Source organism: Oryctolagus cuniculus, chromosome 18 (genome assembly GCF_051225735.1).
Source record: "Oryctolagus cuniculus isolate XC-2025 breed Fujian yellow rabbit chromosome 18, ASM5122573v1, whole genome shotgun sequence".
Classification (NCBI taxonomy): domain Eukaryota; kingdom Metazoa; phylum Chordata; class Mammalia; order Lagomorpha; family Leporidae; genus Oryctolagus; species Oryctolagus cuniculus.
Genome location: NC_142884.1, coordinates 18696568 through 18714490, shown reverse-complemented (window position 1 = coordinate 18714490; position 17923 = coordinate 18696568). Strand labels below are relative to the sequence as shown.

General features: G+C 57.4%; 1 protein-coding gene across 1 annotated transcript in view; it reads right to left on the bottom strand.

Moving 5' to 3' along the window:
* Window positions 1-17923, bottom strand: part of LOC149120805 (uncharacterized) — a 48022-nt gene that overhangs the window by 16350 nt on the left and 13749 nt on the right. Inside the window, exon 3 of the mRNA XM_089319070.1 lies at window positions 2327-2546. Coding sequence (XP_089175196.1) covers window positions 2327-2546 — 220 coding nt within the window. The remainder of the gene's footprint in view (window positions 1-2326; window positions 2547-17923) is intronic.

Sequence of the window (17923 nt, the reverse complement as noted above, 5' to 3'; positions counted from 1 at the left end):
GGGGTCAAAGTCCTTGGGCCATCATACGCTGCCTTCCCATGTGAGCACACAGGAAGCTGGACCAGAAGCTGAGCGGTCAGATCTGAACAGGCACCCTGAGGTGCGATGCAGACATCACACGCGGCACCTAACCAGCTGGGGCGTGCGAGCCCTCCTCACGTTCCTGGCAGCCAACAGCTCTTCTCTGCCCTCCTTAGCCAGGAGAGGTCTCGGCCCCGCCAGATGTGGCAGAGTCTCCTGCAGGCCGGACTCTTCAGGAACAGCACAGCTGCCCTGCTACAGGGCTCCTGGTGATGCGGCTCTCCAGGTACAGCTCTCGCCTCTGTCTGCGTCACCCAGGGAGGCCGCTGTCTTCTGGGTCGCTGCTTCTCTTCTCTGCCGGGTTCCTGTCTCATGACCACCAAGAACCAGTTTGAGTCCCACCTGTTCCACTTCTGATCCAGCTCCCTGGGAATGTGCCTCGGGGTCCCAGTGCTTGGTCCCCTGCCACCCACATGATAGGCCCGGATGGAGCTCCTGGTTCCTGGCTTCAGACTCTGCCAGATCTGGCTGTTGCGGCCATTTGAGGAATGAACCAGTGGATGGAAGACCTCCCTCTCTGTTGGTCTCTGTCATTCTGTTCTTCAAATAAGTTAATCTTTTTAAAAAGTCGTGGCAAACTCCAGATAAAATTCATCCTTTTGGGCAATTTTAAGTGTACAGTTCAGTAGCATTACGTAGACTGGCACTGTTGTGCAACCATGAGCACCAGCCATCTCCAGAATTCCTCACCTTGCAAAACTGAATCTGCCCTGTACGCACAAACCCAACCTCTGGCAGCTGCCATTCAACTCGCCCACAGAATCATACAGCACGTGGGCCTTTCTGCTTGGCTCACCTCACTTCATATGACATCCTCATGTGTAAGAGGACACCTCAAAACTAAACAATGTGAAAGCTAAATAATTTCCCATCCTCCATGCACACCACCCTGAGGGTACCCCATCACCTGTTGATGGGCACAGGGTGGGAGGGGGCACCGTATCCATGGAAATGCCACATCAATCTGGATCAGGACAGCCGGAACCTGGACCTCACTGGGGCACATACTCCTATAAGGGGCAGAAGATTTGCTCCAAGGGTGAGCCAGGTCGCAGTCATAAGTGGAGGCCGGGCAGAGCTGAGGGGGGACATAAGCTGGTTCCAGGGCCCAACACACACACGGGTTCCCAAGCAGGAGGGCACGAGTCCAGCACTTCTTGCCCAAGTCCTGCACCCACGGGCGTGCACGTGGCAGGATGGGTGAGAGCCCTTTCACAGGAAGGAATTGGGACTGACATATTTAGGACTGATGGAGAACATTGACTAGTGCAGAGGAGCCTCCCAGGGAGACCTGAAATCCCTTCAAAGTCTGAGAGCCGAGGCCGACGCCATGGCTCACTTGGTTCATCCTCTGCCTGGGGCGCCAGCGAACCATATGGGCGCCGGGTTCTAGTCCCAGTTGCTCCTCTTCTAGTCTAGCTCTCTGCTGTGGCCCGGGAGGGCAGTGGAGGATGGCCCAAGTGCTTGGGCCCTGCACCCGCATGGGAGACCAGGAGGAAGCACCTGGCTCCTGGTTTCTGATCGGCGCAGCACGCCGGCCGTGGCGGCCATTTGTGTGGGGGGGGGGGGGGGTAGTGAACCAACGGAAGGAAGACCTTTCTGTCTGTCTGTCTGTGTCTCTCACTGTCTCTAACTCTGTGAAATAAATAAAACAAATTGAAAAGTCTGAGCCAGGCCTCCTTGCAAGGAGTCAGCGGCTTCGGGGGTGTGTGACGCTCTGGTCGGGTGAACCCACAGAACACAGACACCACCCATCCCCCTCCTTCGCGGCGCCCCTCCCCATCCCACACCCTGGCTCCGGTTTGTAAACTCCCTCCTCCAGCGCCTCCCCTCCGGCTTCCTCGGGAGCCCTCCCGGCACCTCAAGTCTCCAAGGTGGCGGCCCATGCCCGCCCCGGGGACCAGGACACCCGCGTGAGGAGAGGGCGGCGGGGGGGGGGGGGCAGGGGGGTCCCGGAAGCCGAGCCCCGAGGGCGGCGGGGGAAGGGCGGGAGCCAGGTCCACGGTTCCCCGCGAGGGCCCTAACCTAGGGCGGACGTGGGCTGGGGTGTGCGGGGCACCGACACACCTGCCAACGTGCCCGAGTCAGGAACGCACACCTAGTGCGAGACAGCTCGCAGCAACCGCCCTCCGGGGTCGTCGGGAACAGCGCACGCGCCCCCTTCTGAAGCGACCCCCACCCGCACTCCAGCCTCCCGCCTGCACAGACCCGGGCCCGACCGTCCCTGCGCGGGCCGCTCGCTCACCTGGAGCACCAGGACCTCGAGCATCTTCGCCGCGCCTCTGGCCCGCTTGCCCTGGACGACGCGCCCGGCGGCGAGCATGGCGGGCGTGGCGAGCCGCGCGGCCCCTGCCGCCGCCCCGGGGGCGGCCCCTGCCGTCGCGCCGGAAGCCTCAGGCCTCTGCGGGGGCCGTGCCCACCAGCTCGACAGGGACTCCAGCTTCCTGCCCTGGACGCGCCCCCGCCTGCAGGCCGGCCGCCACGCCCCCCAGTGCCGCGCCTCGTCTTCCCACCCGACGCCGCCGCCGCGGGCGCGCTCTGGGCTCCTCCTCGGCTCCACCCCGCGCCCCCGGCCTCTCGTAATGGCGCCCGCCCCCGCGCCGGCCTCCAGGCGTCCAGAAGCCACGTGGGCGCCCAACGGCCCCGGACAACGGCCGGCCTTGCGCAGCGCCGCCGTGCGGTGGGGAGGGGCGTGGGGGCCCCGCGGTCCTGGGCGCGCGGCTCGCTTCCTGGGCCGCGGGGCGCCCGGGGGCTTGGGGACCTGGGCTGGCCTCCCCGCCGGGAGCGCGCGGGGCCTGCTGGGCTGTCCACCCCCAGCGTCCAGCGGGCCGCGCTCCCCAGGTCTCTGTGCTGGGCTTGCTTGTCTTAGCGGAAGTGTGCACGACCCCGTCCTCTGAGTGGGCCGGGGTCTGCAGCTCCTGTGACTGTTCTCACTTGGAAGGCTCTGTCCCTGCACCCAGAAGAAGCTCCTGGCTTCTGATTGGCCCAGCTCTGGCCATCTGCGGAGTGAACCAGCTGATGGAAGACCTTTCTCTCTGTCTTTCCCTCTCTCTCTAACTAGCACTCAAATAAATAAATAATATTTTTTTAAAAAATGAAAGAAACCTCGACACCCCCCCCAGGAAGCTTTTACAGCTGAATTCCTTAGTATTTCAATGGGGGGTGGGGGTGGGCCCAAGGTTTCTTAAGCTCTATGTGGAAATAACAAAATAGTGGAAGACCAGATTAGAGAGAGCATGGGAATTGTTAGGTTCTGTACTGGGAGAGCAAGATGTTCAGGTAAGCCTCCAGTTTTAAAAAAATAAGCTCGGCTCTCTCGGTAACTGACTTTCAAGTAAACCTTTAAAAAAAATAAAAATTCAAGGAAAAAAAAAAAGTTTGATTCTACAGGGCCCACAGGTGTGTGGTGTGCGCCTGCGAGTTAGGCAGGAAGCTGCTGATGGGGAGCATGGTGTTCACCTGGTGCTGGGGGGGTGGGGCGAGGAAGCAGGCTACATACCTGGCAGGCCAGCACACCTGTCGACAGGTGAGACGTGGAAGGTCCCGAGCCTGAAAGGAGGTGGAGAACACGGGCAGGCGATGTGCCAGCGCGGTGGCTGGAGCCCCTGCGTGGGGTGTCCGTCTGCACTTGGGTTCAGTTTCCTGCGATGTGCATGAGAAGCAGCAGGGGAAGGCCCAGGTGCTTGGGTTCCTGCCACCCACGTGGGAGATGCAGCTGTATTTCCTGCTTTCAGCCCAACTCGGCCCTGCTACTGTGGGCACTTGGGGAATGAACCAGTGGATGAAAGATCTCTCTCTCTCCCTCCCTCCCTCCTTCCTGCTCTCTCTCTCTCTCTCATTTTGCATTTCAAATATATAAAATTTTTTTAATGAAGAATGCAAAGGACAACCGTTGTCTTTTTTTCTTTGATTAACTCATGCTGCAAAAGGTGATCCTGAAACATTGTCACAAACCTGCTTCCAGAAAGTGGAACTATTTGTACATCACAGTGGCCTTACCAAGCCCAGGATCTTTGGCTCACTTGCAGATAGAAATTGACAAGGGGCCAATATGCAACCCAGAAGGGTTTATGGGGCGCTCATGCTCCAACACACGGACAGCACAGCAGGGTGAGCTTCCATCAACTTGCTGTCCTATGGGAGCCGAACAGGTGCTTTCATGGGGGTGGGAAGGCGTGCCTGTTCCCCCAGTGCACACGGCACTTCAATCTGGCTCAAACCCCTGGGCACAGGACACCATGTTGCACCCAGCTAGGTGATCTGCACAGGCACCGCTGATTTGGCTTTCACTGTTTTTGCACACGACACACCACAGCAATGGTGCTTGATACCATCACCCCGGAAAGTTCACATGAGGCCATTTTGGGCATGCTTGAACGTTCAGGAGTCCCTACCAGGGCAGCAGGGGTCACTGCCGGTTAGGATCTGACACTCCTCGCTCCTGATTGGTTTGGAGCTAGAAATGGACACGTGTCCAGTTGTGAGGAGCTTGATATTTTTCTAAATGAGTCCTGTTTCTCTCCTGTTGCACTGGGATGGATACTCAAAATGAGGCTGCAGCCACCCAGTCTCTTAAGACTGCAGAGTTTCAGAATCTGTACCTGTAACCTGCTCCCCCCTCCCCCAACTCTGATGCTAATGGGCAGATTTTTTGTTTGTTTTTTAAAAGACCTTGCACCATTGTTTTGGACATTTGGTGCAGCAGTGAAGACACAGCTTGGTATGCTGGTAGCCCCTATCAGAGTGCCTGGATCTGAGTCCTGGCTCCACTTTGAATTCCAGCTTCCTGCTCGCCTACACCCTGGGAGGAAGTAAGTGATAGCCCAAATATTTGGATCCCTGTCACCCACACAGGAGACCCAAATTGAGTTTGGGGCTCCTGGCTTCAGCCTGGCCCAGCCCTGGCTGTTGCAGACATTTGGGGAATGGATCAGTGGCCAGATCTCTGTCTCTCTGCCTTTCAAATAAACAAATGTAAATAAAAATTCTAAAACTTTACAACATAAAAAGGTAGAAAGAGAACAAGGTTGTGGAAAAAAGGAAGACTTAGTATGGTGCTGCCATATCGTCCCCATTGGGTGTCTGGGCCACTTTGGAGCAGAGCAGCTGGGGTTCAGGCTCTGTGGTCTGTAGGAACCCCAGAAGAGCCCAGGGAAGAGTTGGCCACGTTAAGTGGAAAAAGAAAGCAATGACTGATTACAATGACTTTGCATTTTGGGTCTGGATTTGCCACTCCTTTCCTGATGCGAAGACACCTAAAGCTTAAGAAAAACATTGGGGGCAGGCCCTTGGTGCAGTGGTAAAGCCGCTGCAGCCACGTCCTATATCAGAATACCTGAGTTCAGGCCGGCATCCTGGCTCACTAGGCTATTCCTCCGCCTTGCAGTGCTGGCACACCGGGTTCTAGTCCCTGTCGGGGCACCGGATTCTGTCCCGGTTGCCCCTCTGCCAGGCCAGCTCTCTGCTGTGGCCAGGGAGTGCAGTGGAGGATGGCCCAGGTGCTTGGGCCCTGCACCCCATGGGAGACCAGGACAATTACCTGGCTCCTGCCATCGGATCAGCGTGGTACGCCAGCCGCAGCAGTCACTGGAGGGTGAACCAACGGCAAAGGAAGATCTCTCTCTCTCTCTCTCTCTCTCTCTCTCTCTCCACTCTGCCTGTCAAAAAAAAAATTTTACTCTGAGATTCTTATAATAAATTTAACCCATTTTTTGTGGTTGTGGTTGGTGTGTTCTAATTTCAGTCACTCTCTTCTAAGGTTTTGGCTTACGTTTCATGGCTACTTTCAGTGCTCTCCCTTTTGCATGAGGAGTTACACTCTTGTTTCTGACTGATTTGTAACATCACACGCTGTCTTTAATTCTACCAGCTACTCTTGCACTGAAAAGCACTTGAACAGATATTTCTCTATTATCTCAGGTATTTACTCTGTCCTCTCATGTTTTTTCCTATTCTTTCTAGCACTACCCCTATATGTGAGAATATAGTCTGGAATAATTGAACTACAACCACGTTATTTTTATCTTTAAAAGGTTGTTTTTAACAAAACAGGTTAAATTTTAATTTTTAACATTTGCAATGTCTTGTTTAAAAAAGATTTATTTATTTATTTGAGAGTCGGAGTTACACAGAGAAGAAGCAGAGGCAGGGAGAGAGAGGTCTTCCATCTGCTGGTTCGCTCCCCAGTTGGCCGCAACAGCCAGAGCTGTGCCAATCTGAAGCCAGGAGCCAAGAGCTTCTTACCAGTCTCCTGTCGCTGCCCCTCTTTGTGGAGGAACGACACAGGACCCTGCGCTGTTCTTTTGTCTGCTCGGCCCTCCCCGGGTTTGCTGCTGGTTCTTCCCAGGTTGGCTACCATCCCTTCCACCTCTGTGGAAGGGCAGTTCCCCCTGCCACCTTCCCCACTTCCGCGGGGGAGCGGCACACCGCCGGCCGGCTCTCTCGGGGGCTGCACAGGTGTTCCTTCAGATAGATGTTCCTGGTGCATGTTGTCTCTCTCCTCCTTCATAGTCCTTTTCCGCCAATCCCAACTCTGCTACCCACACGCCGAGTACGCTGCTCTCCTCCAATCAGGAGCAGGTCCTACAGTTTATTGGTTGAACTGGAGGCAGCTGCGTAGAAGCTGTTTCTCCCTTCTCAGCGCCATATTGTGGGAGAGCAGATGCATAGAATAAGTCTTAATTCCAGTAACAGTCTAGTCCGAGTTGCTCCCCACAGTCTCCCATGCGGTGCAGTTTCTCAAGGGCTTGGGCCATCTTCTGCTTTCCCAGGCCACAGCAGAGGTGCTGGTTCCAGTCCCGGCTGCTCCACTGCCAATCCAGCTCTCTGCATGTTTCCATGTGGGAAACCCGGAGGAAGCTCCTATCTCCTGGCTTCGGATTGGAATAGCTCATTCTGTTGCGGCCAGTTGGGGAGTAAACCAGCAGATGGAAGACCTCTCTCTCTTTCTCTCTCTCTCTCTCCTTATCTTTCTATATAACTCTTTCAAATAAATAAATAAATCTTTAAAAAAAAAAAAAAGAGAGGAGCTGGATTGGAACCAGTGCCCGTATGGGAGGCCGGCACTGCAGGCAGCGGGTTTACTCAATACGCCACAGTGCCAGCCCCTACAGTGTCTTTATCTAGAGCAATTATCCAGGCTGGCACCGCGGCTCACCAGGCTAATCCTCCACCTAGCGGTGCCGGCACACCGGGTTCTAGTCTCGGTTGGGGCACCGGATTCTGTCCCAGTTGCCCCTCTTCCAGGCCAGCTCTCTGCTGTGGCCCGGGAGTGCAGTGGAGGATGGCCCAAGTGCTTGGGCCCTGCACCCCACGGGAGACCAGGAGAAGCACCTGGCTCCTGCCATCGGATCAGCGTGGTGCGCCAGCCGCAGTGGCCATTGGAGAGTGAACCAACGGCAAAGGAAGACCTTTATCTCTCTCTCTCTCTTTCTCTCTCACTCTCACTGTCCACTCTGCCTGTCAAAGAAAAAAAAAAGAGTAATTTTGCAGACTCTCTCTCTCTCTCTCTTTCTCTTTCTATCTCTGCCTCTCTGTAACTACGCCTTTCAAATAAATAAATAAATAAATAAATATTTAAAAAGGAAAACAAAAAAACCAATATGTGATAGTCACAGAAAGAATTCTCTGGATCATGGGCTCTGAAGATTCTCCTGCTCAAAATACTATAGATGAAAAAACAAACAAAAAAGAAATACTATAGGCTTCTAAAAATTAATCAGAATCAAATATTTTGAATGAGCAGTGCATGGTAGAAGTCCTGATAATAAGTGTCAAAGTCAATTAATTATAGGAAGTAAGTCTGGATAATTACTCTATTTTTTTTCTTTGACAGGCAGAGTGGACAGTGAGAGAGAGAGAGAGAGAGGTCTTCCATCCACTGATTCACTCCCCAGATGGCCGCAACAGGCAGAGCTGAGCCGATCTGAAGCAAGGAACCAGGAGCTTCTTCTGTGCCTTCCACACGGGTGCAGGGGCCCAAGGACTTGGGCCATCTTCTACTGCTTTCCCAGGCCATAGCAGAGAGCTAGATCATAAGAGGAGCAGCTGGGACTAGAACCGGTGCCCATATGGGACACCGGTCCCTAAGGCCAGGGCGTTAACCCACTGGGCCACTGCGCTGGCCCCAATAATTCCTTTTTAAACACAGTAAGCTGGGGCTGGTGCTGTGGCTCTGGCGTAGTGAGTTAAAGCCTCCTCCTGCAGTGCTGGCATCCCATATGGGAGCCAGCTTGAGTCCCAGCTGCTCCACTTCCCATCCAGCTCTCTGCTATGGCCTGGGAAGGCAGTAGAAGATAGCCCAAGTCCTTGGGCCCCTGCACCTGCGTGGGAGACCAGGAAGAAGCTCTGGCTCCTGGCTTCGGATCGGCACACCTGTGGCTATGGGGGCCAGTTGAGGAGTGAACCAGCAGATCGAAGACCTCTGTCTCTCTTTCTCTCTCTGCCTCTCCTCTCTGTGTGTAATTCTGACTTTCAAATAAATAAACGAATCTTAAAAAAAAAAAAAAAAACAGTAAGCTTATTTCAGTGCAAAAATTTCGAAAGTCACATGACTTTTTCATAAAATGCAGCTTCCACTACGTTTTTGAAGGTCTTTTGTGAATGTGTAGATATTGCCTCACATTAATTTTTTTAAAAAAAAGACTTATTTTATTTATTTGAAAGACAGAGTTAGAGAGATAGAGAAAGAGAGAGAGAGAAATGTCTTCCATCTGCTGATTCACTCCCCAAATGACCAAAATGGCCGGAGCTGTGCTGATTAGAAGCCAGAAGCCAAGAGCTTCTTCTGGGTCCCCCACGCAGGTGCAGAGGCCCAAGGACTTGGGCCATCTTCTACTGCTTTCCCAGGCCATGGCAGGGAGTTGGATTGGAAGCAGAACAGCCAGACTTGGCCAGCATCCATATGGGATGCCAACACCACAGGCCTGGGCTTTAAACCCACTGAGCCACAAGCCAGCCCCTCACATTTTTAAAAGTGCAGGTTTTACATGTCACAATATGTCAAAATTAGGGTCCATGTTGTGGCTTAATGGGTAAAGCTGCTGCCTGCTGTGCCGGTATCCCATGTGGGCTCCAGTTCCAGTCCCGGCTGCTCCACTTCCCATCCAGCTCTCTGCTAATGGCCTGGGAAAGCAGTGGAAGATGACCCAAGTGCTTGGGCCCCTGCACCCAAATGGGAGACCCAGAGGAGGCCCAGCTGCCATTGCAGCCATTTGGGGAGTGAACCAACGGACTGAAATTCTTGCTCTCTCTCTCTCTCGCTCGCTCTCTCTCTCTCTGCCTCTCTGTGACTCTGCCTTCCAAGTGAATTCAAGATTAAGCACTTTTGTTTTGTTTTGGCTGGAGGCACTCTATCACCAACAATGACAGAATACGGTTTGCTGGGCATCAGAGCAGAAAAGACACACAATTATTTCGAGCCCAGGGAGAACCCTGTGCCAAACAGGATTCACATCCGGCAACTGCTTTTGGCAAAGAAGCACCCAGAGCTGAGTGCCAGCTGCCCGTTGTCCACCTGTCCTCGGGGCTGGGAGCTTTCTCAGCCTGTCCTGGGTTTTCTGACCTTGCCACTCTAGGGGAGGCCTGGCCAGGGATGACCCAATGTCCCCTACACTGTGCTCTCTTTGGAGTTTGGACTAGGGTTGAGGAGTTTGGAAAGAAAACCAAAGAAATCAGGTCCCTTCTTGTCACCTGGCATCCAGGTGCATGACAGCTGTGGCTGACCACGGGTTATCACCAGAGGACTGTCCACATCTGTCAGGGAGGGGCAGTAGCTCCCCCTGCTGGAGCGGAGTCAGCCATTGACTACTTAGGGTCTCTCTCAGGAGTATTTGTCTCTTCTCCATCCGTCTGCTTATGCAGTCATCTGTTTGTATCAGGATGCACTCACATGTGGGGTTTTATTCATGGTTATAACCTGATATTAAGTTACTCGTCTTGCTGCTCACCGGGTTCCAGATAAGAGCACAAGCAGCTGTCTCGGGCTCGCTTCTGCTAGCGTTTCCATGGACACCCTCGTCTTGTTGGAGCCAACACACTGTGCTCCTGCATCGGAGGCTGGGGGAGCTCTCTGGAGGGTCTAGGCAGAGCAGCACCGCCCCTTGGTGACCCGGCGTGTGGGCCTGTAGGGCTGCAGCCTCAGGGGCTGGAAGGGCTCGGGACAACTCAGTCTGGGGAGATGCCTCTCTCCCGATACCACCTGCTGGTGCTGATGGAGGCACAGGGCCCTTTAAACCGCCCAGGGGGTTCAAGGCTCAAGTTCAGAAAAAAAACTCCATTGCTGTGCTTACGCTGGTTTGCAGGTCATACTTGCTGCTTGTTATGTGAGTTTCCCAAGGCAATGAAAAGGTCGATCATCTTATCTCCTGCAACTTGGCTGCCATCAGACACCTAGAACAAGCCCCTATTCTACACCAAAAACTTCACATGGCAGAAAGCAACACAAAATCACTTTTCCCGGAGCTAACAATGAGCCAATGCAAACACCTAGTGCACTCTTGCAAGAATTGTGCCCCCTCGCCCTGTCAGGCCCACTGCTACAAGCAGGAGTGAACCCGCGAGGACTTGCTCCTAAGAAGCTCTGGCAAGTGGACTTCACCCACATGAACTCCTTGGGTCAACTTAAGTTTGTCCAAGTGGTGGGAGATACTTATTCAAAGGCTGTATTTGCAGCAGCCCAATCCGGAGAAAAGGCTAGAAATGTGATAAAGGCGGTTAAGTCAGCCCTGCTGGTCCTCGGTGTCCCCTGGACAATAAAGCCTGATAACGGGCCAGCGTATACACCACAGGAATTTAATTCCTTCCTGAGGTCCTGGAACATACAGTGTGACACAGGTATCCCATACCTGTGAGAGACATGCGGGGTCAAGCCAGGGATGCTGCAGCCATGGCCGCCCAGGTCTAGGGGAGAGCACAGAGGTGACACAGGCCCTCCAACCACGGCTGTTCCTATTGTGCTGATCTGTCCCAGAGGTCACGGGCACTCACAGCTGCTGCTCTCCCACCCTGACCCAGTTCCCACAGGGCACAGCTGAATCTCAGGCATTGCCTGCAGGGTCCTGAGTGGGTCTCTGCCTGGGGCTGGGGGCTGTGGAGCTGCCTACGCTCTCCAGGAACACAGGGAAGCTTGCTGCCGCTGGGCACCGGGGTCACAAACTGGAGCAAACTCATTTCCATGGAACAATTTAATACAGACTCAGCACCACCTGAGGGTGGCGGTGGGGGAGGGGGCGGGGAGGAGAGTACAGTGGCTCCTGGCACGGCTGTTGTCTTCCAGTGTCAGGGTGTCCTGGCCCCAGGAAGAGCCTGGGCGGTGGGGGCTCAACCAAGTGCATAGGATGCCGTGAAGACACACGGAAGGCTGCTGCCCAGCCTGGGCAGGACAGATGCTGGACTCGGCCTCTCTTCTAGGAGGCACCCATCATCCAGGTGCCCTGTGGAATAAGAGGTAAGGAGGCCTCTGGCCAGGGAGGGCACGCGGGCCTGGTCTCCCATCCCAGGGCTGGCTCTGGCCGGCTCCAGCCCGTGACTGTCCCCAGAGTGCATGGGGCTGCCATGCCAGTAGGGGGGAGTCTTCAGCTGTGGCCCCCAGGCGGGGACAGCCTGCATGGGCCCTGGTTCTGGGGGCTCCGAGGCCCGTGGAGGAGCCCACATCCACAGGCCCTCCCGGCTGCCAGCGTCGGAGGAGTCGTCCTCCCTGTGCTCTGGCCCGCTCAGGTTAGGGAGACTGGCGCACTGGCACAGGCCTCCCCACCTCGAGCACTTTGGAGACTCCGTGGGGCTGGCAGAACCTGGAGACTCTGCGGTCCCCACAGGGGAGCCCAGGCCGAGGGGCTCTGGGCTGCCTTCCCAGCTCTCCTCCTCCTCCATGCCTTCCCTCTTGGTGATGCGGAGGCCAAAGCTTCCTGGAGGACGGATCATCACTGCACGGGTAGCGGGACCCCTGGTCTGCTCCCACACTGCCACTGTGTCCTGAATGGTGATTTTGGCCTTCGGAGCAGTGGGGGCAGGAACGTGCATCTGGGGGACGCGTGCCTGCCCCAGGGGCCTGCTGCACTGTTCGATGGCCTTGGCTGGAAGAAGAAGAGACGCGGTTTGCTTCTCCACAGCCCCTGTCTGGCCTGCAGGGTGCCTGCCCCGACCTCATCCTGGGGTCCCCATCACCACGTGTGACGCTGAGGACTCTTCCAGGCTGCTGGCCCCAGAGGGGAGGGTGTGTGCAGCCCGGGCAAGGGGAGCCCTGGGACACCACCGGCTCCTCCTGCACAGCCCCACAGGGTGGATGGCCCTGAACTCCTTGCCTCACTCTCATCTCTGGGGACCCAGGCACCAACTCAGGACCCCATCACCTACCCCACCTGACCTGCTGCGCCCTAACAGTGCATTGGCTGATTTCCCGCATCTGAGTCCCTCCTACATGGCTGGAAAGGAACTGAGCCTAAGATGATGGGGGTGAGAGCTGGGGCTGTGGGGCAGACATGGAGTCCGGTTCAGGACTTGGGGACAGGGAATGCAGTTTCTAAAGAGGTGGCAGGGGTGCCCTGTGTCCTCTGCCCCTGGGCCACTGTCTCTTTCCTGGTGAGACTGGGCTGTCACCACTACTGTCCCAGGAGCACCCAAGGAGGCAGCACCTGGAGGCACAGTGGGGCCTCCCCAGTGCCTGGACAGCCTGCACCTGGGCCCCCACTTAGAGCCTCTAGAGCTGGGACAAGCCCATCTCTGCTCTGCATGGGGACCCAGGCGCTCAGGTCCATGATGGCAGCAGCAGCAGGGGATGAGCATGGGGACCCCTCCCCACTAGAGCCCAGAAGCCAGCGATGCTCCGGGTCCCGCTGCCTTCTGTTGGCCCGAGGCTAGGGCTGCAGAGCCCACACTCTTGTTTTCTGCCGCGGGGCCCCCAGCCCTGCCTCTGTGCCCAGCCCTGCTCGCAGGAGTGCACTCGGCCCCCACAACTGGGCTCAGGGCACCTGGGCCTTCCAGGGGTTCTCAGATGGCTGAAGGGGATCCAGTGCCGGTAGCCTTTACATCACTGCACAGGGTCTCCCACAGCCCCACCTCCCTCTAGCCCTGCCCACATGCAGGTGGGAGCCCCGCCCACCCCTGTCCTAGGAGGGTCCTGTGTGCAGACAGCTGTGGTCATCGGGCCAGGAGCCTGTGTGGGGTCAGTTGGGGAGGGGCCCCCTGGGCAGGCAGGGCCACTTCTCATCTTGCTGGAGTGGGGGTCCAGCTGTGCTCCAGGCTCCTGGGGGCACTGAGCCAGGGCACCTGCTCCAGACCTGGGCAGGGTAGCTCAAGGCGGGGCCTCCAATCCACTCCAGAGTGGGGGTCAGCCGAGGAGCCAGAGCCACAAATGTCCTGAGGACAGCTCCACGGCCCGGCCCCAGAGTGGTGGGGGGAGAGCCGGCACCCACAGGAGGATTCTGGGAAGCTGCCCGAGGCCCTGCCAGGCCATGCTGACAGAGCTTCAGAAAGCAGAACTGCTGAGCCCGGGGAGGACAAGGAGGACCAGGAAGAGGTGAGGCCCTGGGCGGGGATGTCAGGGCCTGGCACTCCCACTACTGACTCCCCCAAGGGAGCATGGGATGGGGCCGTGTGCTGGACTCACCTTCGGGAGGCAGGAGGCACTGGAGCTTCCCCAGCTCACGCATGGAGGCCCGCAGCTGCCTGATGACCGCGTCCTCGCTCAGAGACCAGGCCTGCTTCAGGGTCACCTGCAGGAACTCCCGGAGGTGGTCCCGGGGCATCTTCAGCAGGCGCTCTAGACATGGGGGTGGGTGTCAGGCTGGGAGGGGCCCTAGGGATGGCGCAGCCACCATGGCTGCTCCAAGCCCTGTCCCAGCACCAGACATGGGCTGCAGACACCCTTGGACACCCTTGGGTGTCACGCCAAGCACTAGAGGGACTGCTCAGGGGCCAATTGACAGTGGGATGACCCTGGCCACTTCTCCTTGTGGTCTGTGGGGGCCTGGGATTGGGGATGCAACAGGGGGATTCTCAGTGCCCTCCTGAAGGGAACCCAGGCCTCCCCAACCCCCTCATCCCTCCCTCAAGCCCTGCTCACGAGGGACAGGCAGGGGACCCCCAGCTCCTCCGTCCCCAGCACCCGGGCCTCTGTGGGCCCTGAGGACTCACTGTTATGGATCTTGAGGGCCGTGTATGCCATGGCCGGGAGCACGTGCTCACCCTCCAGGATGTATATATCCCATATTCTCAGAGCCAGGGGGAACGGCACCTGGGGACAGAGGCATTGGAGGACCCGCCCGTCAGGGCCTCAGCAGGGCCCACAGGGGTGGGTGTGCAGTGTCACTCCCCTAGGACAGAGGGAGACTCCAGGAGGCTGATCACACAAGAAGGCCAGAGCTCCTCCTGGGAGGGGAGGGGAGGCCATGCCTCATGGCCACATCCCTGCCCACTCAGCGAACCAGACCCACAGAGGATGACCATGTCCTGTCCTGGACCCTGGGGGTCTGCACACTTTGGAAGCCACACTGGAGATGCCAGACACCCCAGGGACCTGGGGAGGGCTCAGCCCTTGGGCTGTGCTGCCACCAGCCTCTGCCTCGGGGGGTCTATGGATCTCCTGCCTCTCACTGTAGGGCTCTGGCCTTTGCCAGGCTCTCAGGATGGGTCCTGGTGGGACCTGTCCCCTCCTTGCTGGCTCTGAGGCTCAGCCTCAGCTTGGACCACCCTTAGCAGGGCTGGACAGGGCCTGCCTGGTCTGCACAGCAGGCTCCCTCCTGTGTCTGCTGGGGCTGGGGGAGCTCAGAGTCACAGGCCACCAGCACCAGAGAACCAGGCACTGGGGCAGGAGCTTCCCTGGGCAAGGGGTCCCCGGGGCACTTACCCCATCCAGGAAGCACTGGATGTACCAGTGGGTGGTGGAGTCCTCCAGGCACACACCCTCCTTCTCCTAAGAAGAGGCAGAGGCAGAGGGGGCTCAGGGCCCAGGGCCCAGGGCCCAGGCCTGACTCCCTCTAATCTGAGCCCTGGGGCAGAGCCCCTGGGTGCAGGAAGCCCAGCAGCAGGGGCATCCCCCCTCCCAGCCATGCAGGTTCCTGAAGGGACACAGGTCCCTCCTTCCACTCTGCTCTGGGGACAGCATCTCCCTTCAATCTACGCCAACTCTGGGGGACCAAGTGCTGGACAACAAACCAACACCCAAGCTGCCGTGGACCCCCGTAACCAAGGAAAGTTTTGGTGAGGACGTGGCCTCCCCTGGCTCAGGAAGCAGTCCCATGAGCCCAGAGCCCCCAAGAGGAGAAAGGAGATGCTTAACTTACCAGGTGTTTCTCCAGGGAGGGGAGCACGCGATGCACAATGAGCCCCAGGTGTTGCTGGAATCGCTCCAGTTTGGGGGTGTTTGGTTTGTAGAAACCTGAGTAGAATCAGCCACACCCCCACGTGAGAGCCTCCTCCTAGGAAGGCTGGAGAGCCCCAGGCCTGGGTGGGGTGCTTCTGAGCACTGAGGGTCAGGGGAGGCTGGACCAGGGGCAGGTGGGGATGAACGTGGCCAGGGCAGAGGATCTGCTTGGGAGGTGGGTGCAGGTGGGTGACTGTGTGCAGCCCAGGCCTGGCTGCCCCCTGGAGCCCGCTAGGGTGGGTGCAAGTCAGACTGGGTGCCTCCTGACCATTCCAAGACTCAGGAGCGAGGAGGGGTGACCCTACAGGGGATGCTGCCTTCCACAAGTTCCCTGGGTGTGGCTCTGTGCTTGAGAGTTGTGTACAGACGTGTGAGGCAGAAGAGTCAGAATCGACCTGAGTCACTGGACAAGGACAGGACCCCTTGTTCTGAAGGTTCTCACACCCAGGATGGCCATGGCCAAGCTGCAGGGCCTTTGGGTGGTGGTAAAAGAAGGGGGCTGGCTCAGTCTGGGAGGCCTCTGCCAGCCCTGGCTTCCTGGGAGCCCCCCCCACACTGTGACACTGTCCTGCACATTCAGGAGCCAGTGAGGGCCGTGCACGGACTTGCATGCACTGGGCCCCACACGCCATCCACCTACCGTGCATCGCGTGCTTCCTGCTTTCCATGAGCTGCACCAGGGCCCAGAAAGCGTCCTCCTCGGGCATATACATGAGCAACAGCGCCACCACATGGCTCAGACCCTGGCTGTAGCCCACCTCCTGCAAGATCCCAGAATACCTTTAGGAGACCTCCCCTGGCAAGAATGATATCCTAGGATGGCCCACCTCTCAGGCAGATCAGGGTCACCCACTGAAGGGTCCAGGAAGATTTAGGCACAGGGAGCCCCTGTGCCTGAATCCTGCCACTTGGTGTCAGCTGCCCAAGAATTGGAGCCCAGAGAAGTTCTCCAAGTTCCTGGAGGGAATCCTGCAGGGCCTGAGCTTAGGCAGCACAGGGGGAGAGCTCAAGTATGGACACCTGTTACCCCCAAGATGTCAGCATGGGCCAGGTTGCTGTGGGAATCCAGATCCATGCCCATGGAAGCTTCTGGACCCCTGAGCTCTGCAGGTGAGCCGGTGGCCCTTTCTCACATGAGGAAGAAGTAAGCCAGGAAGTGCTACCAGGACCGGAACAGGAGGTGTGCCTCGCATGGGTGCAGGCCTGGGCTTCCTGAATGCCAGGCCCCCCTGGGAACCAGGGCACCAGGCAGGGTTGGCCAGTGGCAGGTCAGGGGGGTGGGGATGTCCAGGCCTTGCTGGGTCACCCATGGAGCCCTGCGCCTGCTCCACTCATGGGAAAGTCTGAGTGGGTGGTTGTGGCAGTGGCGCTGTACAGAGTGGGATTCAGGCCCATGGGTCCAACCACAGGGCTGGTGGGTGTAATGGCATCAGTGGGACCCAGAGCAAAGTCGTACACCTGATCTGCCCTGCCTTCGCCCCCCGCCCCACTGCGTGGAATGCTAGTCCTGGGAGGGGCATCCCAACATGGCCAAGCTCCTGGGGTCTGGAGACCAGCCCAGGAGAAGGCTGCCTTTCTCCTCCCAGAACTTGAGGTTGGGTCCAAGAGGCTCAGAGCCTGGCCTCCACTGCTCTTCCTCAGAGCTGTGGATGAGCGAGGCCCCCTCAACCCAGGCTGGGATCTCTGTGACCAGGGGTGCCCTGCAGGGACTGCCGGGATAGCACCTGCGCTATGATCCCAGAATACTCACGGGATTGTAGACGGAATAGGCCATCAGTATGTGGAATAAGGCCTGTTGGCTGGAAGAGAGAGGACAGAGGCCGTGTGTCTTGTGCTGCCGAGGCTCTCAGTGCAGCTCTGCCTAACAGAGCCTGACAGCCACACGCAGGGCCCGTGACACTCTGCTCATGTGCAGTGACGTCATCAGGGCACCTGCGTGTTGTCCACCATGTGGGTGAGCGCCGCCTGCAGGGACACGCACACCTCCCAGGGCGCAGTCACGTGCACTTTCATTTCCCAGGTGGGTGTTCAGGGCACAGGTGAGCGTCCCACTGTGGGAGTGCAGTCCCGTGTGTCCAAGCTGTGGAGAGTCAGCCTCCCATGCACGTTCAGCCTTGTAGGGAGCAGCACCCAGCGTCCTCAGTGGTTCTATTTCCCCCATTCCCACAGCTGTGCGCTGGTGCCCCTTTGTGGTGTAGGGAATAAGCGTGTGTTCATGCGCTGAGGAGGTGAATTGTGTGTGCGTTCATGAAGGGTCCCCCCCGAGCCTGTGTTCCCGGGGTACTGGGGGGCTGCCCACTGCTTCCTTGTGACTGAGTTGAAGGGCTCCTTGAATATTCTGGAAACAACACCTTTATTAGATAGATTGCTACTATTGTCTCCCCTGGTGTTTCTTTTCATTTCAGTCTCTCCACAGTGTCTTGGGAAAGTTTGTGTACTATAGAAAAGGCAAGTTTGTTTTCTGTGCTCAATGAACTGTTTTAG